Source organism: Triticum aestivum, chromosome 5B (assembly GCF_018294505.1).
Source record: "Triticum aestivum cultivar Chinese Spring chromosome 5B, IWGSC CS RefSeq v2.1, whole genome shotgun sequence".
Classification (NCBI taxonomy): domain Eukaryota; kingdom Viridiplantae; phylum Streptophyta; class Magnoliopsida; order Poales; family Poaceae; genus Triticum; species Triticum aestivum.
Window position 1 is genome coordinate 695,147,423 of NC_057807.1, and position 26,898 is coordinate 695,174,320.

At 45.4% G+C, this 26,898-nt stretch overlaps 2 protein-coding genes and 1 long non-coding RNA gene across 7 annotated transcripts; 2 read left to right on the forward strand and 1 right to left on the reverse strand.

The window, feature by feature from the left end:
- The first annotated feature begins 5,844 nt into the window (after positions 1-5,844).
- On the forward strand, positions 5,845-11,556 carry LOC123114311 (CTD small phosphatase-like protein 2). 4 transcript variants are annotated; one of them, XM_044535743.1, is made up of 8 exons: positions 5,845-6,085; positions 6,712-6,824; positions 6,920-7,147; positions 7,647-7,768; positions 8,105-8,198; positions 8,945-9,271; positions 10,095-10,432; positions 10,962-11,556. In XM_044535743.1, exons 3-8 carry the CDS (start codon positions 6,994-6,996, stop codon positions 11,178-11,180), a joined length of 1,254 nt encoding a protein of 417 aa, XP_044391678.1. In that variant the 5' UTR covers positions 5,845-6,085; positions 6,712-6,824; positions 6,920-6,993; the 3' UTR covers positions 11,181-11,556. The 4 variants fall into 4 exon arrangements, with proteins under 4 accessions (XP_044391678.1, XP_044391679.1, XP_044391677.1 ...); XM_044535744.1 differs by having other exon boundaries at positions 6,932-7,147; XM_044535742.1 differs by lacking the exon at positions 6,712-6,824 and having other exon boundaries at positions 5,860-6,085; positions 6,825-7,147.
- A 330-nt stretch (positions 11,557-11,886) lies between these two features.
- LOC123114310 (uncharacterized) lies at positions 11,887-20,176 on the forward strand. 2 transcript variants are annotated; one of them, XM_044535741.1, is made up of 8 exons: positions 11,887-12,124; positions 12,206-12,362; positions 12,704-13,115; positions 13,209-13,330; positions 14,108-14,263; positions 14,365-14,492; positions 16,555-19,631; positions 19,753-20,176. In XM_044535741.1, exons 6-8 carry the CDS (start codon positions 14,448-14,450, stop codon positions 19,754-19,756), a joined length of 3,126 nt encoding a protein of 1,041 aa, XP_044391676.1. In that variant the 5' UTR covers positions 11,887-12,124; positions 12,206-12,362; positions 12,704-13,115; positions 13,209-13,330; positions 14,108-14,263; positions 14,365-14,447; the 3' UTR covers positions 19,757-20,176. The 2 variants fall into 2 exon arrangements, with proteins under 2 accessions (XP_044391676.1, XP_044391675.1); XM_044535740.1 differs by lacking the exon at positions 12,704-13,115 and having other exon boundaries at positions 13,144-13,330.
- Positions 20,177-22,910: 2,734 nt separating this feature from the next.
- Positions 22,911-23,821, reverse strand: LOC123117750 (uncharacterized). Its single transcript, XR_006457504.1, has 3 exons — positions 23,602-23,821; positions 23,340-23,521; positions 22,911-23,128 (listed from the first exon to the last, which is right to left on the reverse strand). It is a non-coding gene; the product is annotated as an uncharacterized lncRNA (long non-coding RNA).
- Positions 23,822-26,898: the final 3,077 nt, after the last annotated feature.

Sequence of the window (26,898 nt, forward strand, 5' to 3'; positions counted from 1 at the left end):
GATAAACATCATGTGCAATCAAAATATGTGACATGATATGTCCATCATCATTTTGTGCTCATGATCTCCATCACCGAAGCATCGTCATGATCTCCATCATCACCGGCACGACCTTGATCTCCATCGTAGCATCGTTGTCGTTTCACCAACTATTGTTACTACAACTATCGCTACCGCTTAGTGATAAAGTAAAACAATTACATGGCGATTGCATTGCATATAATAAAGCGACAACCATATGGCTCCTGCCAGTTGCCGATAACTTTGTTACAAAACATGATCATATCATACAACAATTTATATCACATCATGCCTTGACCATATCACATCATAGCAAGCCCTGCAAAAACAAGTTAAACGTCCTCTACTTTGTTGTTGCAAGTTTACGTGGCTGCTACGGGCTTCTAGCAAGAACCGTTCTTACCTACACATCAAAACCATAATGATTTTCGTCAAGTGTGTTGTTTTAACCTTCAACAAGGACCGGGCGTAGCCACACTTGATTCAACTAAACTTGGAGAAACAGACACCCGCCAGCCACCTATGTGCATAAGCACGTCGGTAGAACCAGTATCATGAACGCGGTCATGTAATGTCGGTCCGGGCCACTTCATCCAACAATACCGCCGAATCAAAGTATGACATGCTAGTAAACAATATGACTATTATCACCCACAAATCTTTGTGTTCTACTCGTGCATATAACATCTACGCATAGACCTATCTCGGATGCCACTGTTGAGGAACGCGGTAATTTCAAAAAAATTCCTACGATCACGCAAGATCTATCTAGGTGATGCATAGCAACTAAGGGGAGAGTGTGTCCACGTACCCTCGTAGACCGAAAGCGGAAGCGTTAAGTAACACGGTTGATGTAGTTGAACGTCTTCGCGATCCAACCAATCAAGTACCGAACACACGTCACTTCCGCGATCTGCACACATTCAGCTCGATGATGTCCCTCGAACTCTAGATCCAGCTGAGGCCGACGGAGAGTTCCGTCAGCATGACAGCGTGGTGATGGTGATGATGAAGTTACCGGCGCAGGGCTTCGCCTAAGCACTACGACGATATGACCGAGGTGGAAATCTGTGGAAGGGGGCACTACACACGGCTAAAAGATCAACTTGATCAACTTGTGTGTCTATGGGGTGCCCCTCCCCTGTATATAAATGAGGAGAGGGGAGGCCGTCCGGCCCTCCTTGGCGCCCCCCCAAGAGGGGAATCCTACTATGACTCCAAGTCACTCCGTGCATTTTAAAACCGAACCAAAAAACCATACCGAAAATAAACCAAACCAAACAGAATTCACGGTTTTATGGTTTCTGGTTTCAATATGGTATGAACTTTTCATACTGTTTTGAATTTCGGTTTTTATGGTATGTACCGAAAAATCGAATGGTTAACCGAATAAACCAAAATAAAAAAATATATATTTCTTGAGGCAAACAACAATACAAGTAGTCATTTTTCTTGTATAAGAGTAAAATTTCCTGCAAAGAACATCCATTTTTTCTTGTAACGTAGTAATTTTTCTCTTGCAAAAATGCTAACCACGTCGTCCATAACCTTTCAAGGCATGAATTGAGGCATGCGTATATACTTATATAAAGTTATATACCATTTATATTTAAAAAGTATGTGTTTGAATTTATAAGTTTGTAATAAAATATAGTATGTCATTTTCAAATTCGCGTCAACTTTGGTTATTATGGTATATACCGAAACCATACCGAAATAATTTGGTATATACCGAAACCTAACCGTATTTTAATATCATACCGTATAAACCGAAGTATTAATACCGTACAAACCGGAAAACCGTATAAACTGAACCATGCAAACCAAATAAACCGAACGCACAGAGTGAACTCCAAGTCCTAGTAGGTTTCCACCTAAAGGGAGAGGGGGGGAGGAAGGAGAGGGAGAGGGGAAAGGAAAGGGGGGCGCCGCCCCTCCCTTCCTTGTCCTATTCAGACTCAAGGGGGATGGGGCGCGCGGTCTGCCCTGGCCGCCCCTCTCTCTCTCTCTCCACTAAGGCCCATCGAGGCCCATTAGTTCCCCCGGGGGTTCCGATAACCCTCCGGCACTCCGGTTTTATCCGGAACTTCTCCGGAACACTTCTGGTGTCCAATATAGCCGTCCAATATATCAATCCTTATGTCTCGACCATTTCAAGACTCCTCGTCATGTCCGTGATCTTATACGGAACTCTGAACAAGCTTCAGCACATCATATCACATAAACTCATAATACCAATCGTCATCGAACGTTAAGCGTGCGGACCCTACGGGTTCGAGAACTATGTAGACATGACCGAGACATGTCTCCGGTCAATAACCAATAGCGGAACCTGGATGCTCATATTGGTTCCTACATATTCTACGAAGATCTTTGTCGGTCAAACCGCATAACAACATACGTTGTTCCCTGTGTCATCGGTATGTTACTTGCCCGAGATTCGATCGTCGGTATCATCATACCTAGTTCAATCTCGTTACCGGGAAGTCTCTTTACTCGTCCCTTAATACTTCATCCCGCAACTAACTCATTAGTCACAATGTTTGCAAGGCTTATAGTGATGAGTATTACCGAGAGGGCCTAGAGATACCTCTCCGAAACACGGAGTGATAAATCCTAATCTTGATATATGCCAACCCAACAAACACCTTCGGAGACACCTGTAGAGCACCTTTATAATCACCCATTTACATTGTGACGTTTGGTAGCACACAAAGTGTTCTTCCGATATTCGGGAGTTGCATAATCTCGTAGTCCGAGGAACTTGTATAAGTCATGAAGAAAGCACTAGCAATGAAACTGTCACGATCATAATGTTAAGCTAATGGATGGGTCATGTCCATCACATAATTCTCCTAATGATGTGATTCGTTCATCAAATGACAACACATGTCTATGGTTAGGAAACATAACCATCTTTGATTAACGAGCTAGTCAAGTAGAGGCATACTAGGGACAATATGTTTTGTGTATGTATTCACACATGTACTAAGTTTCCGGTTAATACAATTCTAGCATGAATAATAAACATTTATCATGAAATAAGGAAATAAATAATAACTTTATTATTGCCTCTAGAGCATATTTCCTTCATCCGAACTCCTCATGACGTCCGGGATCTCATCCGAGACTCCGAACAACTTTCGGTTACCACATACAATTCCCATTACAACTCTAGCGTCACCGAACCTTAAGTGTGTAGACCCTACGGGTTCGGGAACCATGCAGACATGACCGAGATGCCTCTCCGGCCAATAACCAATAGCGGTATCTGGATACCCATATTGGCTCCCACATGTTCCACGATGATTTCATTGGATGAATCATGATGTCGGGGATTCAATCAATCCCGTATACAATTCCCTTTGTCCATCGGTATGTTACTTGCCCGAGATTCGATCATCGGTATCCCTATACCTTGTTCAATCTTGTTACCGGCAAGTCTCTTTACTCGTTCCGTAACGCATGATCCCGTGGCTAACTCATTAGTCACATTGAGCTCATTATGATGATGCATTACCGAGTGGGCCCAGAGATACCTCTCCGTCATACGGAGTGACAAATCCCAGTCTCGATTCGTGCCAACCCAACATACACTTTCGGAGATACCTGTAGTGCACCTTTATAGCCACCCAGTTACGTTGTGACGTTTGATACACCCAAAGCATTCCTACGGTATCCGGGAGTTGCACAATCTCATGGTCTAAGGAAATGATACTTGCCATTAGAAAAGCTCTAGCAAACAAACTACGTTATCTTGTGCTATGCTTAGGATTGGGTTTTGTCCATCACATCATTAGGATAATGATGTGATCCCGTTATCAACGACATCCAATGTCCATGGTCAGGAAACCACAACCATCTACTGATCAACGAGCTAGTCAACTAGAGGCTCACTAGGGACATGTTGTAGTCTATGCATTCACACATGTATTACGGTTTTCGGTTAATACGATTATAGCATGAACAATAGACAATTATCATGAACAAGGAAATATAATAATAACTATTTTATTATTGCCTCTAGGGCATATTTCCAACAACATTGCGGGTTTGAGCTTCGATCTGTGCAGTGGTATACTCTAGGGGGGCAGCCCGACGTTCCATCTAATACATGTGGTACTCTTTGTGCATGATATGACGAGGACAAAACAAATGCACAATTTTCAGAATATATCTACATGTAATTCAAGCTCTTCATTGCATGTTAGTAGTTGACTAGATGAAAATCAGAAAACTATGAAGAATTTTAGATTGAATTCATGACTGAATGCAAGTAGTTGATATAGCAACCTATATTAACATTGTTAGTTGCTTAGAAAATGTGACACATATACTCATTTTAGGACTTGAAATGTAGTACACCCACCATGTTCTGTTAGTTGAAACCAACATGCTTCAAATTTTCAATCTTATACTTTGATGTCACTGTATTGAACTAAATTGCTATTGGTTGCAAAAATGATCAAGTTGATTATTACATAAAATTATTCACTGGATAGGTAGATCAAGTTTTACAAATTGAGTAAATTGGCTATTGTCTTCTAGATCAAGTTTGAAGTACATATGAGTGGAACATTCTTGCGGTTCATCTTTAGAGTTCCCGCCATGGACCAAACTACTACCATGTTAAGCACACTAATTGTTCTTTTTTCTTGGTTATGCTATGGAGTTTTGCACATTTATAAGTTTATTTCTACTAATTCTATGAGGGTGTGCCCAAATTTTCTATAATCTATGGTCTACCATCCTACATCTAACATCAGTCTAGTGTCACTTGTACGTTTGTCAATGAAGGCTAAAATCAAGCAAAGCATCTCAACTTGTTTTGCACAAAAGCTTAATAAAGGAAGGCTCAAAAGAGGGGGAAAAGACTCTGCTAAAAGAGTAGAATAACCATAGCAAAAAAGAATACTTAACTATGGTTTCTCTCAAATTGATTATTTCTAACGCTTTTTCAGAAGTAAAATACAAAGAATCAAGACCTGTAATCATCAAGTAACATAGCTTAAGCAATGTGCTAACTTTAGAAAACGATATCAATCCAGAACCTCCCACCAGCTCGAACTATCAGTTAATGCTAAGAAAATTAGATAATGAGTCGGGATAAGCAACTTTACAAAATAATATGAGAAAAATTATTTGAATTCACTCCATAAGTAGGCGACGACGGTCTAGCGCTAGGCCATACAAGGGAATCATGGGTGGAGGGAAAGATTGATACGGTAGACGTGTGTGCCTGGTTTTCGGCCAACAGGGTTTTCAACAGGAAACCAAGAGACCCCAATAGAAACCCGATGGAAGGAAGACGTACATGATAGGAGGGGAGACTGACCCTGGAAGTGAAGCGAATACAACCTCCCCTAGTAAAGGCCTCCATCTCCCACGTATGAAGTGTCAATTAGTACTCGGTCCTCAAAACCCTCTTTGAGATCTCCCGCCTTAGTCTTCATGATAAATATGTAGACATCATTACACGTATACCCCGTCAAAAAAAATCATTACACGTATGATATATGCTTTCTACATCATAATGATGCGATCCGTAACATGCATGAGTATTTTAATTAAAATAATTCAAAGCTCCGCAATTTTACCATGTATACTGCTCGTTTGAATTCGAATTTGAATTTTACATCGGTAGCCCCTAGAAACGCACCCCGTTTTGCGAAGAAATTACCTAGGACTGCCACCGCGTGCCCCCCAAACCCCCGGCCTCCCGCAGCCGCAGGGTTCTCCTCCTCAAGTCCTCATCACTCCCCCGAAGCGTTGCGCTGCGGCTAGCCTCTCTCTCCCCCTCTCCCCCGTGCGCGACAAGCGGCTAGGGTTTCGCCCTCCCCCGCCCCGCCGTCGCCTCCCGCCCCCGCCGTCGCAGCCCTCGCCTCCCGCCTCCCGCCTCCCGCATACCATCCCCGCCGCCGTTCCTCGCCCCTCCGCCGTCCGCGTCCTTCGCCGCCGGCACTTCCACCGAGCTCCCGCGCCAGCAGATCGACGCCGCCGGGCCCGTCCGCCCCGTCTCGCCGCCGCCCAGCTCGTCCCCGGCCTCCGGCTCGCCTCCGCCCAGGTTAGACCTCGCCCTCCATCTCGTCGCCGGCTACCTTCCGGATAAGCTTTAGCTCGGAGGAAGTGACCCGTAGATTGGTCTCCTATCCCCTATAGATAGGAGGCCCGGGGCGGTCGCCCGGCTGGGATTTGCCTCGTTCGACTCCCAGTAGTGCGCTGGCGTTTGTACCGAAGCAATGCTCTGGCTGACTTGCTGCTAATTGCCCTTCCTGACAGACAAAACGTGTGCAATTTGTAACAGCCAATGATTTCTAATTGTATTTAGTGTATGCGGTTTCAAATTCGAATTGCTAGATGATTAGGGATGCTCGAATTTACTCCAAATAGAAGAATGGCGGGAAGGGGTTGGGCTAACCCCTATATTTTGGTAAAGGAAGGAGTGCCTGGAGCGTTGGAATATCTTAAATTGATAAGCACCCGTGTTTCCTGCAATGTACACTCCAGGAAATTTGCGTCTCTCTGAGGCTAAACTTCTTGTTTCCGTAAGATTAGCGCATACAGAGAGTTCATTGGCACACAGACTGCTGAATTTGAATACTGTCATTGTAATCAACTTTATGTAGCAAATTTAACCGTCCCTGTTATGTTACCCTGCAACACCCTCATTGCTGTCATGTTACCTTGCAGAGTCCTCCCATTTTAGTCCCGACGTCTCTTCATAGTGATTTGACCGGCAGAGATTTGAGCTGTGGGCTTTACTATACTTCTGGTAGCTGATTCTCTTCACCAATTTTCATCAGGTCTGTACTCTGAGGGTTACTTTCATTTGTGTTGAAAGCTCTGCGGCTCACTTTGACGGGGTTTGTGCAATTACCCTGAACTGACTTGGCGGAAGTGTGCTTGTGAGGTCTTGTGTTTCTTTTCTCGTATAAGAGCCAACTGTGGGCAAGAAGTCTTCTTGACTGAGGGATGCCGACAAGAAAAAAAGGACCTGCAAGAAATGCAACTGTTGAGCATGTTAATACGAAAACTAGTAGACAACCTGGAAGATCCACTCAGTCGGCAGCTCCTGATAAGAAAGTCAATGATCTAATTACTTCTTCCTCCAAAAAGCAGAAACCTGGTAAGGTCCCCCCACCTTGCATCCCCCCTCTTACTGGTCTGTGTTATGGTGCAACTTCGTCTCTAGTACAGTATCCTATATGTCATTAGCTGATAGAAAATTGGACAGAGGGGCAAAGATAAAATATATTTATGGTAACTGTCCAACTTGTCATATACTGCCATTTGTCAGTTCTCTTGTTGTCCAAACTATTTTTTTATGTATAAGTATCTTTGAAACACCATCTTATGCACAGTAATTCAGTTTAGTGAAGCAAGATTTATCTCTTCCCTTCTTGAGCATGAAAAGATAATATACCCCTTAGCAAGCTAACTTCTTTGTTGAACCTGATTACTAAACTTGACTTTTGGCAAATGTTTTTTCTGGGATTATTCCTTCAATTGGCTGGAGTTGGGCTGGGAGAATGTAATATTATGAACTTTTAGGAAGTTGGCTACCTGGTATCTACTAGAGCTGTCTTAGTTTTGTACTAACATTGCTCTAATTGTTGACTCCGCAGCCGAAGACCCTCTGAAGAAGAACCAAGTTCTCAGCGGTGGAAGGAAATTAACATCTCTATGTGATTCTGATACTGAAAATGGAGTTGCTGATGTGCCAAGTAGTAGTATGCTTGATCACAAGGTATGGCTCATTCTGGTTTAAGTGAGTTATATATACGATCTGGCTTTGTCTACCATTGTTATCATGCAGTGCAGTCCAGCAAAGATGATGAGATGAGCTGAAAACTGAATACCGTCTCTTTTAAATATTCTTTTTCTGCACAGCAACCTTTTGGGATGTAAAAACTAAATATTTAAGTCCTTAAGAAGCTATACCTGAGATATGTGTATGCTGTAGGTCTATTTTTCTCATCTGCAAGACTACAACTATGAACCTCATTGTGCAGCAATCAATTAATTCTGTCTCTGTTCTTTACTTTAGATTCTTATACATCTATTTGGTCTTCTTTTTTGCTAGCTGTCTCACGGAAATGATGACGAACCATGTGAGAACATATTTTCTCAACCATTCCACCATCATAATGAAGACGGCAGTGATGGCTTGAGCAAAGGTACACACAATTAGAACATTGAGATCCCCTCTAAACGATGCTGTTTGAATATTTTGCCATCTTATGATGTATCAGTGTGCTACATTAATGCATAAGCCGTTAGTATCTAGTAACTTGGCTGGTATGGCTTCTTATTTTCCTCGATGTCTTGCGTATCTATAAGGTATATATGCGCATAGCACCACATCCTTCCCCTAATTTATAAATGTATAGGTCAATATGTACTTAGATCTGTCCCATAGTCAATGTAACCTCACCTTTGTGGAATATTTGATTTATATTAATATTATCAAGCTCTTTTATGAAGCAGATATGTGATTTCTGACACTCCTTTATGAGTCGTAACAAGTAAAAGTTTCAACGTCCTTAGTCACTGTATTTGCTTTGCCTTTCCCTGACTAATCTAGACTGCATGCAATTTTTCTTTCTTATTTGTTTTATTGTATGGCAGCAGTGGTATTTTAAGAACTTGGTAGATAAAAAATTAAAGTACGCCCTCCTATCCATATTAATTGTTGCAGGATTGTACTAAATCTGCGACAATTAATATGGATCGGAGGGAGTATGTAAATTAGTTATTTTTTATTTGCATCCTGTACTGTGAAAAGTGCGATTATTTATGCCAACACAACACCGTGTAATTCATGTACATTAGCAATTTTCAGATCTGTGTTTGAATTTTCACATCCATGCATATAATCAATAATAAGTATTCCTTTGTAAGTGGCTTGACACTCTTATTGCAGTTCCTGTGCAATCAACATGTGGTAATACAAAGCGCGCAGATGATGAGTACAGTGAATTGGGTAGTCTTTCACCCGAAGTGTCTGCTATATATCTTGCAATGCAGCACTCTAAGCTGGAGTGTATTGATGAACAAAGTCAAGATTCTATCTCAACAGATGGCGGGTGCGCTGATCCTGATGAGACTGAGGAGCTTGATGAGTTTGACCCTTATACCTTCATAAAGGATTTGCCTGAGTTATCTATGGTTGTACCCAAGTTTCGACCCGTTCTTCTTCCAAAGCAAACTCGGAGCTGCCCTAGAACCACCCTTGTCCTTGATCTGGATGGTAAGATGATTGTTTGGGTGAATATTTTATCTCTGATATATGCTCTTGAGTCTCGGCGAAATATCTTGATGGAATAACTATTTTAAAGATGTTTCTTCTGTGAATAATGAAGTAAATATTATCATTTCTCTACATTACTCCCTCTTTTCCTGTTGTGAGCCATTCAAGTCGTTAAAGCAATGATTAATACAATCAATATGTTTAGTACAAGAGAGGACATCAATTACATGCAGAATTATCCATTTAAGGCAAGGGTGCCAAATGAAACAGTTGTGGTAAATTTGTCAGAGTTAGTAGAATGAATAGTAATGGCAGATGAAAAAATGTGCGTGCGCGTGTGTGTGTGGTGGTTGGGGGGGGGGGGGGGGGGGTTCACTGATACTGCCAAAGTTCTGCAGCATTTTTATTTACAGGGGCCAAAATAGCTTTTTTTGGGGAGAGAAGCAAAGGATCTGGGTTTGAACTTGAAACCTATAGAAACCCATGAAGCATGCTGTTTGTGCAATTATAAGTTTCTGTTGAACATGATTGGACATGTTTGTTAGTCTTATGGTACTGCAACATGACCATCATTATTTATGTACTCTGTTCATTTTTTATTTATTTATGTACTATTCACATAACTATAAACTTGTTACTTAATGTAGCCAAGTGGAATTTTGTGGCTGTGCACCAATCTCTGGTCTCTTTAGTTACGTCTTTCTACTTGTTCGATCAAATGGAATTATATCTGGTGTCAGTTCTTATTTGTAACCATGGTGTTTTAGTTCATTATGAATTCAGTGTTAACCTAACCTGAAGCTATTTCCATAATGTCATGCAGAGACACTGGTGCATTCTACTCTTGAGCCATGTGAAGATTCTGATTTCACTTTCCCAGTTCATTTTAATCTCAGAGATCACACAATCTATGTACGGTGCCGTCCATATCTGAAAGATTTCCTGGAGAGAGTAGCCAGCATGTTTGAGATAATCATCTTCACGGCTAGTCAAAGTATCTATGCAGAACAACTACTTAATGTTCTTGATCCCAAAAGAAGGTTGTTCCGTCATCGAGTTTATCGTGAGTCTTGTGTCTATGTGGAGGGCAACTACTTGAAGGATCTATCTGTTCTTGGGCGTGACTTGTCTCGTGTTGTCATAGTTGACAATTCTCCGCAGGTATTTGTTAAACCATACACGTTAGTTATTCATGGGTCAGTTTTTTTTCCTGTTCGAAATTTTCTGAATGCTATTGGAGCAAATCTAGTCTTAATCATTTTATTAGCATTGGTCTTTATTACAAGTCAATTTTATCCTGGTTTATGCCTTTATGGTCATGATGTTTGGGTCTGACTCTTGGTTGTTCTGAAGTAGCAACATGAATGACCTATCCGTAAAACCTATCTTACTGGCCAGTTTTGAACCTTTCACCTTACTATTACTTGTGAAGCATTTTCAGTTGGAATATAACCTTCCACTTTACTTTTTCACTGGGATTAGAGTGCCCCAGGAAGGAACTCGATCATCCCTTTGCAGTATCATGGGTGTAGTTAATTCCTTCCTGCTGTGTAATGAGATTCTCATAAGTTACTATTTCTTCATTCTTTTTTGTGTAGCAAAGAGTTTCCCCTTTATTCTCTGCCAGTGCTACAAACACACATGTAAGCAATGAATCAAGAGGTCTTTTATGATATATTCTTGCTTTCAGGCCTTTGGGTTCCAACTAGACAACGGCATACCGATCGAGAGCTGGTTCGACGACCCAAACGACAAGGAGCTCCTAGCACTGCTGCCATTCTTGGAAAGTCTGGTTGAGGTGGAAGATGTCAGGCCATTCATCGCAACTAAGTTCAACCTCCGCCAGAAGGTGGCCAGCGCGACTTCCCTCGCGATGCACTTCTTTCCTAATGCGGAGCGTGCCAACTGAAGCGCTCCCGCAGAAAACAGGCGATCAAGTGCTCGAAAGGATATCTGGAATTCAGAATCCTTTGCTGTCGTGGTACAATCATGTTTCATTTAATTTCGAACCGCCAGAGAGACGGATGTATAATTTGGGTTGTTGTATGTTTCTAAAAACCGGTAATCTTTAGGGAACCTTGTACAAGCAGTAGCCAGACCCAGAAGGGTTGTCAGTCGTGACCGCGTTGCGCGATGGATGCGCCAAGCATTGTAATAGGTCAGCAGATATTTGTCGGAATTTGTTGTGCTCACTGAAGTTGCGTTGCAGCATGTAGTTTCCAAGTAGAGTAGACAAGTCAGTCAGTGAGGATTATAGCTGCCAATTGAGCATTTGAGCTTTTATATCCCCAGTGGTGATATAGCTTTCTTCTGCCGTGCATTTTAAAACTGAATCTGTGCATTTTAAAACCGAACAGAAAAACATGCCGCCGAGAAAAACCTAAGTGAGCCTTTTTTTTTTTGGTTTATGGTTTACAGTACGGTCTCTTTTTTGTTCTCCTTTTTTATTCTTGGGTATAAAGAGACCGTACAATGGTCAGGTTTCTTGGGTATAAAATAGTTTTTGTTCTCCTTTTTTATTTCTTGGTGAGTTCGATTTTTATTCTTTTTCTTGAGATTTTGATTCGAAAATTTCGGGTTGAACTGAAATTATCGACTGGACGAAAGCCCAGCCCGGCCCACTGTAAACCGCTGCTGGTGCTGTTGTACTGTCGACCAGCCCACCACACGCTCACAGAGAGCAGGCGGTGGCGAGCCGCCGCCAGGCACCACGGTCGGCGGCCCCTCGCTCCTCCGCCGCCGCCTCCCCTCCCTCCGGCACCGAACGGGCGCCGGCGCGCCCTCGGGGTGGGTGCTGCTCGTGCTCGTGCTCGGCGCCCCCGCTTCCCCGACTTCACGGCCACCTGCCTGCAGGTGAGAATAAAATTGCCTGCCGCTCTTCTGCTAGTGCTGCACGGTACACACTCTGATTATTTTATCTTGTCACTTGTTCAGATCATCAGTTGGCCGGGAGCTGTGATGTGACGGCCATACCCTTCTACTCCACTACGCTAGTGTCAGAAACGCTCTTATATTATGGGACGGAAGAAGGATTCTAAATATATGAGATTCAGATATACAGAGAATCCTAACACCGACAGTGGCAACAAAGGTGAAGAACCATGCGCCCTTGAGTGCAACGATGCTAGCTAGTGGCATACGTTGGTTCTGCTTGTGCTTTGCTCCTAGAATTATGTCGTGCGGAGCCGCAGATTGAATAGCAGCCACTGCCAGTTGTTCTGTTAACTTGTTTGCCTCTACTGTTTTACTACCTACTACCACTAGTACACAACACACTAGTGATGATAAAAGCAAAGTATTGATACCCTATAAACTGAAACCCCGTAGATTCCTGTGTTGTATGTTCGCTTGTCTAGCTCTGTTTCCTTTCCTTTCCTTTTCTTTTCTTCTGCACGACTGACCCTAAATATGTAGTGTGGATATGATCTCCAGTGTCCAAATGCCGAACACAGCGCAACTTGCAAAATGGTCTCTCTCTCTCTCTGCATCTATGCTTGAAGAGACAGAGGGCAATGCTTTTTCTTTAGGGAAAGGAAAGTACAGTGCTTGAAAGAACTAAAGAAAAAAGCCCGCAAAACAGATCAGGAATGAGTGACATTATCTGCAACTGCAGGCAAGGAACAATGTGCTTTGGGGAAAACACAAAAGCAAAGTGGGGCAAAACAAAAAGCTCATACCATCACCACTGCACCATCTCATGCTAATTGCCCCCCAACTTGCACTACACTCTGTTGCCGAGCTCTGCCAGCTACGCGCAAGCGAAAACTTCTTTCATCTCCAGCTAAACCAGATGATCAAGTGATACATCTTCACCTTGGACTGGAGGATGGATGGCTTCGACTAAGTAAATCAGCCTTTTTCTTGTTTTGCAGCAAATCTGCGGCCGATGGGTTAGACATGTTTTTCTCATGGATTTCTTGTGCTGCTGTGCTGTTAGTTTTGATTTGAGGGAGATGATGGAGTGAGCTGCATCTGGAATAATGGATTTTTTGGAGATAACTTTATTTTTATGTGCAACTCTTCTTCACTCGTTGAAATGATCCGCCTGCGGCTCTAGAGGTATTCTTACTCTCTCCGGCATCAGAAAAGTTGACGTTTTAGACATGATTTCACGTACAGAAGCTGTTTTTTATATTTATTCTCTCCATACTAACTCCGCAACTCACTAATTCTTGGGTAATACTTTCTACAATTTGCTTCAACATCAGCATTTTTTAATACTGGAGGAATAACAATGCATATTGTGTATAGACATAGCAGATCGTCTTGCCATAAGTTTTGTGTTTAATCTGCTTCGCGGACCAAGAGATGTTACAATCTCAGCCGGATCTGCCTTTTATTTTTATTTTTTGGGAAAAAACGACCAGATTAGGAAATCTTTATAACTCAAACCCAAAATTCCAATTTTCTTTCTGTATAGCTGTTCCCCTGAATATCTAGAAATATAGAGCCCGAAGTAGATTTTTTTAATGAAGAAACGAAATATACATAAAGAATGCACCTTTTGTGATTTTTTTGTTGCAACGGTGTATATGTAAACACAGATTTTTTTTAAAGTTAAACATGTTGCAAGCATGGATTTTGAGTCGCTCGACTAGTTACAACGCAGGCTCGACTTCTTCCGAGTTGCTGCCCCAGAGCGACTCGCATGGGTCGCGACTCGAAAACCATGGTTGCAAGAACTAGTCTCTTAGTGTGTATACATGCTTAAAGGAGGAAGAGACAAACCCTGCTGTAAAGAAAGGCCACAAAAATCTGCGACGTGGGACGATGCCATAAGCTCCCACCATCATCATACACCTGATTATCGACTGATATCACTGCTCAATCTTGCAGTTCATTATGTTGTTACCAAGCCCCGCCACCATCTAAGAAGAACAAGTGGGTTTGTTTTTCCATTTCGAGTGATATTTCTTCACCTGGGACTGGATTTCTTTGGGACAACTTCTCCTTTCTCTGCAAGTCTTCTTGGCTCCTTGACTTGATATCTAGGTACTACAATTGCATCTCGTATGTATATATACAAGCTTGTTTTTTCATATGTATTTCTGTGATGCCACATCGTGAATCTGACGAGCATCTAACTTTTGTAGACTGCGGGCCAGTGGGTTACAAGCACACAGTCATGGTTTTCTTCTGCTGAGGGTAATTATCGGTTTTACTGTGGAGCTTCAGAATGGCTGCTGCACCACCTGGACCTACTCTGAAAGGGCATACTCTGGTTGGTACCTTTTCTTAAATTTTTTTTTTGAAACGAGGCAAAAGACTTGCCATTTTCATTGATTAAGAAGAAGAATTGTCCGGTTAATTGACGGAAAACCGGGCTAAAACCGATACAACACAACCCACATGACATGGGCACCACCGGCCAACCTGGCCACCGACATGGAACAGAAGCCACGACGGCACATGCCAACGGATGGCCACACACGCAAGCAACTGACAGCTCTGACTTTGACAACGAGCAACACAGGGGAAATATGCAGGACTTGCGCCGACCGTGCCGAAAAGAGCACCTCGGACACGCCGGGAAGAACCGACTACCGAAGACCACGCCGCGACCCAAGATTCTCTCGACGCCATCATCGTTGCCAAACAGAAACCAGCGCCCCGCCTCAGCAAACCACGCGGCGAAGATGCCGCCATCGACGGCGAAGATGCCATCATCCTCCAGTCTCTCAGTCGTAGCCGGCTCCGAGACGATGCCCCCAAGGAGGAGAAAGACGCGAAGACGCCTCCATCGCCCGATCCAACGGATCTGAGGTTTCCCTCCGGAGCCCAAGCCGTGGGGAGAAGGAGCAACTCCACGAAGACGCTTCCAAGAAAGATCACGGCACCCGCGGGCGCCGCCGTCGCCGGCTCCGGTGAAGATCGGAGCAAGGATTTCTCCCGGAGATGTGCCGACCACCTGTCACCACCGACCGCCGCCCACTGACCACCACTCCTGCCGAGGCCGACCTCACTCTGGCCACGGGATCCCACGATCCACCGCGACCAGATTCGCACCACCTCCTGGCCGAAGCCGCCACCACCATACCCGGGGCCGCCGCCCCGGAGCCCAAGAGCCGCCACGTCATCGTCATCACCGTCGGCAGGAGCCCGGCCAGGCCCGACGGCATGGAGTCCACATCGCAAATCTGGAGGCAAGGGAGGGCCTGACCAGACTACGACCTCGCCACAAGCCTAGCCTCGGTGGGCCGAAGGACTGCCAAAGCCGCCGCCGGAAGGCTATAGTCGAGCCGCACCAGATCTGAACCGCCGGAAGCCGGAGCCGCACGAGCGAGATAGAGTGGTCGCAGCCGCCTAGCCTCGACCCACCGCTGGACGTCGCGAGGCCGCCGCCGTTGCCGCGCCTACTCGCCACGCCGCCCAGCCGTCGCGCCACCGGAGGAGCAGCCGCCTCCGTGGGACCCGCAGCCTGGACCACCACCAACCCGAGCGGGGGACAAGGCACGCCAAGCCGCATGCAGTGCACCGTCCACCGAGCCGCCGAGCTACCCACGCCGCCACCACCGGGCCCAGCTTCGCCGAGCCCTCGATCCGCCAGAACGCGCGCCGCCCCTACTCCCGGACCACTGGATCCGCGCCAGCCATCGCCGGAGCCGCGCCCGCTCGCCCGCTAGACCCCGCCGAGCTCATACGCCAGATCCGCCCGTGGGCCACCCTGAGAGAAGCCCCACCGCCACCCTCCCTGGAGCCTGACCGGGCTTTGCCGGCGGGCTCCTCAGGCGGCGGCGAGGTGCTGGGGCAGAGGGGAGGAGGAAGTAGCCGGCGCCGGTGGTGTTCCCCCGTGTCGCCCGAGAGAGGCGACGCGGGGGTCGGGGACAGTTACAGTATATGATATTGTTGTTAGATTATGAAGCCTCCCAAACTTGTCTGTTTGGAGCGTGACTACCTCTCCTCGTAGTTACCACACTCTTGCAATCTCGTTCCTTGAGCAATGATGTTCAGGTGTGTAGAGCTGCCTAGTGCTTCAACAAATTTTGGACTGCCGCGGCCCATGAAATACTATTACTAGCAATGGTTATATGTTTTGTGTGGGAAACAATACTATGTAATGAGCAAGCATATATGAACCGATTATTTTTATTCATCAATATATTAGTTCCACACTAGCTAAACTTCTAAATTAGGCACATGTCTACACTGACCTGAGATTGCAACATGAGACATTTGTTGTTTTAGCTTATTAATTTAGGAAAATAGCTAGTATTAATTAATGTTATAGTGTCAACATGTCTACTCATTTGGCAGTCATATCTAACAGTCGTTAATTACTACAGGTTGTAAAGGATTTCGATGACGCCGTCAAGCAGCTGATTGATTTTCTGCATCATGGCGGTGATACTTCAGAAGGCAGAATAAAAGCATTCTTATTTCATGGCTGGTACGGTGTGGGTCTTGGAGCATCCGCCGTTCTTAGAGCTACAGCAGAACACCTCAAATCCAAAAGAAGCGATCCAGACATGAAACAGCAATTTGGTAAAGTTGTCCACGTCGACTGCTCTCTGTGGAAAAATAGAAGGACGATGCAGCAGGAAATAGCAGCAGAACTGAACCTTGTGCATTTAATGCCTATTTTTGATAAGCAAGATGAGGACGATGATTTCAGAGGAGTAGAGGACAGTTCTAGAGCAGAGATAACAAGCATAGCAAGTGCGATCTATGAATCTCTAATCAATGAAAAATTTATATTAATTCTTCATTATGGGGGAGATGCAGATATTGATCTGGCAGAGTCGGGCGTTCCTGTATTTGGACCTTTCGGTAAAGCCAAGCTTTTATGGACCAATCATGGAAGATTTCAGCTCTCACAGAAACAACACAAGTTGTTGACATCCAGTTTCCTTGATATAAACATGCTTTTCATTACCACAGACCACATCTATATCGGGCAACAACTACGTTGTTTATTGCACAAAGAAGCTGTTGAGGTGATTAGTTACACGGGAATGGATGACATCAACCCAGCAACTGTTGTGGATTGCTTCTTGTACTCACTGTTGCTGGTAGGACAACTGGGTGAAAACTCTGACACTGTTGAGTATGGTTGGGCCACTTATGTTTGCAACTACTGGATATGTGACGGAATCCTTCAAAAGGACAGAGCTTGGGAGGTTGGCAATGCATTATATGGAGTGATAGGGCAATTGCGCCATTCTTCAGGTGCAATAGAAACTCTATTATATTGGTTGGACCAACAAATAAAATCCTACCAAGGCTGGAAGTCAATTGCATCAAACCAACAAGGAGCACAAAGTATCTCTGTTGTTCCTGTTAATGCATCATCCTATTTCTTAACATTTAAGGGAGATGATCTGCTACAACTACCGAATGATTTGTTTCAACTAGCCAACAACCTCCGTGTGCTAAAACTCTGCAAGTGCAGATTTGATTTTGCATTGCCTCCTTTCCAATCCTGCCACAACCTAAGGTTCCTTTGGCTTGACCATTGTGCAAACACTGGGAAGGAGCAAGGTGGGGGAGCATGTTTTCCAAACCTGATAGTGCTTGACTTGCGTCACACTGATTATGCCTTGCAGCAGCAGATGATTGAACGGATGACAAATCTAAGAGAAATAAATACAAAAGGAGTCTCATGGAGGAATATAAGTCATGCATGGAAAACATTACAAAATCTTCACAAGCTCCGACTAACAGAATCTTCAGATTTGATCACAGTGAACAATTGCTCTTCCTTGGATATGATCAATCTGGAGCTCCTTGACTTGTCTGGCAATATCTCTATGGCATCATTGCCTAGAATGTCATCAGCGGCAAGCTTGAAGATGCTTGTTCTTGATGGTTGTTCCAACTTGGAGACCGTTGCAGTTGAAGGAGCTCTTCCATTGCTCGAGACTTTTAGCTTCGATGGTTATGGCCCAACAGAGAACTGGGCACATCCCATAGAATTACCAAAAAAAGAATTTCGGCCAAAGTCTCGTGCAACTCCAATCCAAGAAGCCAAGGTGACCAAAATTTCCCTCATGGGTTGTGGTCGATTGCATAGCATATTCTTGCGTGCGTTGGACAATCTGGACGAGTTGGACCTCTCTGGTACAGCCATAAAAATGCTTGACCTTAGTGTCATGGATGCCCCAAAGCTCAGGAAGTTATTATTACTGGGTTGTCGGCAGCTCTTTAGTCTAGGTTGGCGTTATAATAACCCATTTAGATTGAAAGTGGTACATGTAGACACTTGCTGGAGGAAAAGATTAGTGGTATGTTGTGCACGAGTGAGGGAGGATTTCTTTCATTTTGAGGCATGCATTACCCTTACAGATGCAAGGTTCCTTTGGCGGTGCATGGAGGGACTCTACTTACGTTCATGGTGGTGCATGCACAGTGGGGGCAAGTTGAAGTTGCACCTCCATATCTCTTCTACCATTCATAGCCAAATCAACATGACCAAAAGTATCAAGGAGATTGGTCCTAGCCAAGAGGGTTTTGCTCCCACAGGGCGATCATTACCTTATGATGATATTATTATCCTTTTGAAGGATGTAGCAAATTCATCCCTTGTGTGCGACCAGAGGCAGCTTCAACCTCTCGATGTGCATATAGAGATTGGTGATGAAGGCCACAATTTGGAGACTATGGACAAGAACCAGCATTTCAGATGGTTCGTTAGGGATCATGTTCAATCATTGCACGTGCATGACAATTCCTCAATCGCGGCTATCCCTCCAAGGGGCCCACAAACTTGGCTTGGCCTAACATGGTGTCATGTTGAGAGATGTCCCAAGCTACGTTCACTCTTCTCTTGTAAGGCTAGAGAAGACAACTTCACTTCTTTAAGGACATTTTCCGCGTCTGATCTCCCGACGGCCTGCTGCATCTGGGATAAAACCAACCCCAAAGACCCTGAAGATTGCATATACCTACGAAGTGCCTTCACATCCCTACATTCCATATACCTACACAATTGCCCGAGGCTGGTGTTTGTCCTCCCGATTTCCTTCACCTTGCCAAGCCTGGAGACCCTTCACATGGCATACTGCAGGAACCTGCAATATGTTTTCCCACTGGACAACAAGTACCCTCCAGAAATAGCTTCTGGTGCCACATTCCAGAACCTGAAGCACATCAAGCTATACCATCTCCATCGGCTGGAGCAGATATGCGAAGCCAGACTGACCGCACCGGCGCTGGAGACGATCAGTCTCAGGGACTGCTGGGGCCTGAGACGGATACCGGCCGTCGCTGCGCGTCAAGGTCCTAAGCCAGTTGTGGACTGTGAGAAGGATTGTTGGGGCAGGCTCGAGTGGGACGGCCTGGAGGCCGGGCACCACCCGTCGCTCTTCGAAACGCTTCACTCAGCTTACTACAAGGAGGCGCTCCCAAGGGTCTCCGTTCTAAGGTTCGTCCCCCATGGGCTACTATTCCTTATATGCGTACACATATCTAGACTGAGCATGCATCAGTCACAGAATTTGCCATCTATTAAGGTATCCAATTGACTTTTGTTGTTCGATTCGTAGGTGATGTGTTCCACCCCTCTGCCATGTCTAGCTTGGTCAATAAGATGCAACCAAGGGAGGTCAGGCCACATGTTTCTGTGTTGCAAGTGTGGTGTGTTCGTGTGCACTGTGCAGGATACGTACGCTGCTATGCACAAGGAAGAATAAATGGTGTGTTTTCACTTTTCAGCCCCAGGCTACCTGATTTTGAGTATGCTTGGATTGGATTGGATTGTCGTGCGATGCACTTTGGGTGCAGGGCTTTCTCCAGCTTGGTGTGGTGGTCACACCCAGCTGGTTTATTTGTGATGATTGGCCATTTGCTTGTAATAATAAGATTGAGGTTGTGTGCATGTGTGCGCGCGCACCAACCTAGCTAGTCTTCCGTGTGACTTTATTGATGAACCGTAAATCCAGCTTGCATTTGATCATATGTATAACAATATTGTGTGATGAGTTGTTACATGGTTTGCAATTGTGTGGGTTTTGCGTGGCAGTGATGTGGTGGTGCTGTTATCAACCAAATGGTGGTGCTGTATATATGAAGCTACTCTATGATGAAGCTTTTCCTTTGACCAAATGCTTCACAAGTGGCCATAAACCTCTGTTTTGTTCTCCGGGAACCAAATGCTCCAGGGACGAGAGCCATCTGAGGGACGAGTACCGGCTGGGCGCCGCCACCTTCTCCTTTAGCACGGCCAGCCGAGAGTGGACACGGCGCGGGGACTGGCAGCTGCCGGCCCACGGCCACGCCCACTACGACGGCGAGCTGGGCGCGTGGCTCGGGCTCCACGCCGTCAGCGACGAAGGCGACATGTATCGTCACCGCGTGACGGACGGGCGCCTCTGCATCGGAGACGTCACTTCCGAACCGGCCGAGTGAAAGGTCGGCAGAGAGCAGCTGTTCCGCCTGGATGACGACGCCGCGGCAGGCTGGAGGCACGTCGATGCCAAGCTCGTGCTCATGGCGGCGAGCAATGGTGACAGCGAGTACTGCATCATGGAGCGCCTACGACCCCAAGAAGGAGAAGGAGAAGGAGAAGGAGAAGAAGGTGGTATTCATCAACGGGGTCAACCATTGGTACGAGAAGGAAGAGGAGGAGGAGTGTCTCCTCCGGCTCACCAGTTTCCGTGTCGACCGTGGCCAGGACGGCGAGCCGGTGGCCACGGCTCGCCGGGCACCTCGCTATTACAAGGTGTTGAGTCACAATAAGAATTTTGAGGCTCTGCTATAATGCCAGGATCAGTGGCTTACTGCTATAATACCAGAGCAAGTTGAATAAATTGTGGAGCCGGGATATCACCGATGTAACATCACAAACTAAAAGATACCCCGTGCATTGCGGCGGAATTCCGAGGAATAAATTTTCACAGAAACTAAAGTACCAACTCTATTAGATACATGTAATAGCAAATAATGTAGTAAAGCGGAAGCTCCATGTATGTATTGTCAGATGGGCCTGTTTAGGACACATCTAAATGTGACATAGTTATGTCAAAACATAGTTATGTCAAATCTAAACTGATGTCCACTTTGTTTGAGGTCTATTTTTGTTGTCCTAATTTTTTTTTGTTACTACATTATATATTTGTGAGAGTTTAGATGTGACATCATTAAAAAACATATAGATGTGAATTAGTCAAACCATTGTTAGATTAGTGAAGAAAAAGCGTCACCTATTTTTTCACTGATAACAATTAACATTTCCTATCCATACTTGATGTAAGGCTGAAATGGTTCAATTTCGTATCATCATCTCCACCATTTACATGTTTCCATAGATTGTCACAATTTACAGATTTGTTGCATTACATAGCAATAAATTGAGTATTGTTACATTTGTTGATTTTCTGTACACGCAAGAGTGAAATTTAGTAGTAACTAAATGCTCTTCGTGAAGTCAATCGGAAACCTCCAAATTGGCGAAATCACTAGTTAAGGAGTACTCGTTGCGAAGATCATTTCAACTCCCCAGGTCATGACAAGTGGCGCGCGGCATGTGCGCCACTTGTCGTAACACGGAAGTTTTCCCTTTTTTCGTACATTCGTTTATTCAAAATGTTTTATCTCTTAAACCGTGCGTCCAAATCTCCAACCGCTTTTGCCATTGGATTTCTCGCGTTGAGATCTTTAAAAGTAGATCCTATGTTGATAGGTTTTGACGAACTTTTTTTCACAAAAAAACCGGACGAAAAAACCGTACCGAGAGCACGGTTTCTTTTTTCCTTTCCGAAAGAGGCACGCCCGTGCCTCTGACGAAATCACAACCGTGTCTCTTGCGAAAGCAAAACCGTGACTCTCACGAAAGGAAAAAAAGAAAACACGTTTTTTTTCATTTCCGAGGAGGCACGGCCGTGACTCTCATGAAAGGAAAAAAAGAAAACACGTTTTTTTTCCATTTCCGAGGAGGCACGGCCGTGACTCTCGCGAAAGCACAACCGTGCCTCTCGCCAAAGCAAAACCGTAACTCTCGCGAAGAAAAAAAACAAAAAACATGTTTTTTTTTCTGAGAAGGCCCGGCCGTGACTCTGGCGAAAGCACAACCGTGCCTCTCGCGGAAGTAAAACCGTGATTCTCGCGAAAGAAAAAAAAAACAGAAAACGCGTTTTTTTCCGTTTCCGAGAGGCACGGCCGTGACTCTCACGAAAGAACAACCGTGCCTCCCGCGAAAGAAAAAAACAGAAAACACTTTTTTTCGTTTCCGAGAGGCACGGCCGTGACTCAAGCGAAAGCAAAACCGTGACTCCCGCGAAAGAAAAACGTGTTTTTTTGCGCAAAAAAATTTTTATTTTCGAAAAAAATTTGGTCGAAAAGCTTGGGAAGACCAGTGAAAAACCAAAACGTCGAAAGCCCCCGAAAAAAACCATTTAAAAAGCCCAAAACGCGTGTAGAAAACTAAAAAAACAAAATTCGGAGGGAGCGTCCAGAGCACGACGCGTGGCGAATGGCTGACAGCACACCAAGTGACGTTGATCGTTGCGAGGCTCCCGAAGGAGCGTTCATTAATTAGTTATATGAAACGTAAAGCCCTCAAATGACGGAAAATACTTAGTGGGCGAAGTTTGTTCTCCCCTGCATTTCAGTCTGAATGCTACTGGAAATATTAGATGGATGTCATATGAAACGTTCAACAAAATGTTATTAGTAGCTATTTGGATAAAGGGGATCAGACTTAAAAGCAAAACTTGCAGAATTTGGATACGTGTGTCTTCTTACTTTTGTTTATTGTTGCTCCTTATATCTGTTATAATCTAACATATCATCAGACAATCTAGCAAGCTTGAACCAACAATTTCAAATAAGAATGTAGACCATAAAGCCACCAGTTACTAAATTCAACAGAGCATAGAAGTTGACAGCATCCATGTCATACTGATAGCCCTGTCCAAGCACCACCTGTGTGTCATGAGCAAGCTGGTCATGAGTAGGGAACAAAAATAAATTCAAAGATTAGAAACTGATTAGAGGTCAGGAACAAATAATTAGAGAAAACAAACTAAACTAAATCTGAACTCTCACCATCAAATTCTCTATTTGTAACTCACCGAAGAAAACAAACTGAACTAAATCTGAACTCTCACCATCAAGTTCTCTATTTGTAACTCACCGCCAATTTCTTCTGATTCTCCTCTCCTCTCGGGTGTTGCTCTTCCAGACATCACAGGGCAGGGACACGGGAGTCGTAGAGATGGACGAGGTTGGTGGCATCTAGGCTTTTGAGAGCAACACCCTCCCGATGTGCGCGTTGTTCATCTTATCGAGGCCCGGCCCGGCGTCGCACCCGCGAGGCTGCAAAGAAAGCCAACTTTAGAGTCCAATCTCACCATCGGCAGATCCGATTTTGGTGGAGCGCGCAGGCGGAGGGCAACCAGGGGTCCTGGCGACATTGATGCGGTGTGATGATCTGCTCCTGTGCGGGATCAAAATCGCGAGAGAACCTGTATATAGGAGAAGACCACCGCGCCTCATCTATCTGTCATCATGATCCAGGAAGATAAACAACGAGAATCCCTAGTGGCGGAGGGAGCACCTTTGGCTGGTTGAAGTATATGCGCGTGGTTAATAAGGAGTTGGGTAGCCGCCTAGCGGGGAAAGGGAACGATGGGTTCAAGATGGTCGTGCCCCCTCGTTTAGAAACTGATGCGACTCTTCACAGCTGAAACGGTGTGACGTGGCTTAAGGGAATCACAACAAAAATAGTTAGGCTGGTTGTAATGTGAAGTATTATATACTAGTATCATGCATATGATACTAGTGTATGATACTACATCCGTAAAGCATGGTATCATATGTTGGTATCATATAGGACTATATTTATTGACATGCATGACACAAAGTAGCACATCATTTAATATGATACGGTATCATGATATGATACTCAAGTCTCTTTTTTTTCATTTAATAATATGCCACCTCATCAACATTGCTTAATTGGCATGCAGGATACTATCTATGATACTCCCATTACGACCAGCCTTAGTGGGTGAAAAAATACTGACATGACACATCGCTGATGTGGACAGTGTGCATGATAAGAGAATAAGGAATAGTGGAGAACAACTTCTTAAGAATAATAGATGTGTGCCGGACCCCCTCATAGATGTGTGGTGTTCAAGTTCGTATGTGATAGGCCCGAATTACAAATCTGTCTCCGATGTATGACCAACGTCGATGGGTAACCCGTTGACAAAGTCTTCTCTGATGGGTTCTACTATATCAGCATGCATGTCTACAATGGCCTAGTCGATTCCATATATAAAAGTTAACCTTAACCAGCGTGCCTCCATTCCATTTCCAACCAGAGTCCCTACCACCTCAATTGATGTGTCTAGATCCTGCCTACTTCACCCCCCCCCCCCACCCCCCAAAAGAAGGGGGAGAGGATTGCTCCCTCGTCGTCCTCCCTCCGATGGAGGCGGAATGGTGACATCAGGCGGTGTCAAACATTCAGTCGTACTCCCTTTGTTCCGATTTACTCGTCGTAGTTTTAGTTCAACGGATAAAGAGCATGGCACCGAGCTCCTGGGGATGAAAAAAAATGCAAGTGTCAAATGCCAAGTGCAAAACAGTCGTTCATGAGATGACGAGAACACTATATTTTTTAATAGGGCCAATTTCATTTTTTTCCCAAATTTTGTCCCGACCTCATCTTTACCCCTAAAAAAACAGTGCTCAACTTTGCCCCTCTTTTGTTAAATGCGCTTATAGAAATGTCTACCCGTACATTTTCCGTCCAGTCAAAGGCCTTTGACCGTTAGAGTGACCGTTAAGTGCGCCTTTAACTGGACGGAAAATGTACGGAAGGGCATTTCAATAAGCGCATTTAACAAAAGAGGGGCAAAGTTGAGCCTGTTTCTATTTAGGTATTTAGGGGTAAAAATGAGGTCGGGACAAAATAAGAGGGAAAAATATAAATCTCCCTATTTAATAACAACAAAACCATGTTTGGTTGGAGCTAATTAGACAAGGGGAATGGAATGTTAAGGGTTCTAAGATATAAAGTAATCAGTTTTTTTTTGCGAATACGCAAAACTTGAGTATCATTCATTGATAGGTAAGAGAGAAATAACAGAGGCATACATGAGAAAATGAGAGGAGCACCACCCAAGGTGTGGGAAAAACAAAGAGAGATACACACAGCACAAAGCTCTCCTAGCTTGAACTCTAGCCAACAAGGCAAAGAGACGAGATACAAGGCATCTAGACCGCGTCGCGACCGACGCCAAGCACCATCATCGCACGACCACAACTCCAGACCGGACCGGATCAACGTACCTCCCACCTATGTGCCTAGAGGATCGGCAAGTGGGGTGCAGGACCAAGCCGGATTGGAAGGAGAAGCCATGGAGAGAGCATGGTCGAGGCCGTACATTGCGCCCTAGATGCCCACGCCACGAGGAGCATCCGACCAGCAAAGCGTCCACAATCTTCGAATCCAACACCGAGCATACCACGAGCAGCAAGACGACGCCTTCATGAAGGGTGCAATGACGAGCCATCGTCGTCTGATCTACTATATCTAGGGTTTCCCCTGATACTCAAGTAGGGGCACGGAGAAAAGGCCATGACAACACCTCCAAGAAGGAAACGACACCCACAGGTGTCGACGCCGTAAGCATCGGCAAGCCGATCAGGGCTTTCGCCTCGGCCAAAGTCCGCGCAATCCCAAAGGTTGCGGATCAGGAATCGAATACGCGAAAACCATGGTAATCCAAGACCACAACTGCCGCAAGAAGAGCCGCACCCAGCACCATGGGAGGTGATCATGGGTGCCACCAGACGCTCCACCACCTCCGACAACCACCGCGGACCAGATCGAGCCAAGGGAGGCCGAAATCCGCCGCCATCAGCCTCAGCCCACCGCAGCCAGCACGAGAAGAGGCATGGCCGGGATGAGGCTCTGTCGCCGGGAAGACGCTGGACAACCGGATCTAGGAGGGCCCACAGCACAACCACGTCCAGTCTGAGAGGAGGCCTGGCCGGGACGAGGTCCTGCCGCTGGGAGGACGTCGGACAGCCAGGGCCACGAGGGGTGGGTGGCCGGATGAGGTGGAGCGTGGGAGAGGGTGGGAGGAGGGGGACCGTCGCACCTGACAGCACCGGTGACGACGGCGAGAAGAAGATGCGTAGGCGATTTCAAATCCGCCGCCAGGAGGGGTCTGGGGGAGGAGCACCGCCAAGACGACCACCATGAGGCGCGGGAGGGAGCGGAGGCACCGGATCCGCCTCCGGAGGCGCACCGCCGGCCGCCAGGACGCCGGGAGAGGCGCCAACGGACCAACACGATGCAAGCCGCCAGTCGCGGGGCGCCACGCGAGGGGAGCCGCGCAACGGGGGGGAGGCCCCGCCGCCACCACCATAGTGCGAGCTTCGCTCGGTGGTGGCTACATGGGAGTTAGAGTCTAACTTTCCATGGTAGCTACATGTAAGTTGGCTTAAGTTATAGTTTGTGTAAGTATTTTGTGTGACAAGGAACGATTTAGGAGGAAGAAAGCTAGAGGAAGAAAACTAGAGGAAGAAGAAAGAAGGTTGGCAGTTGGATCTTTAATCTGATGACCCGGAAAATCGACCTAACCATTTTTTTCAGACGACTTACATAAAGCATGTTCCCTAACTTTCACCATCTTATTAGAGAAGGGAGTGGGTGGAAATTGGGAGGAAACTGA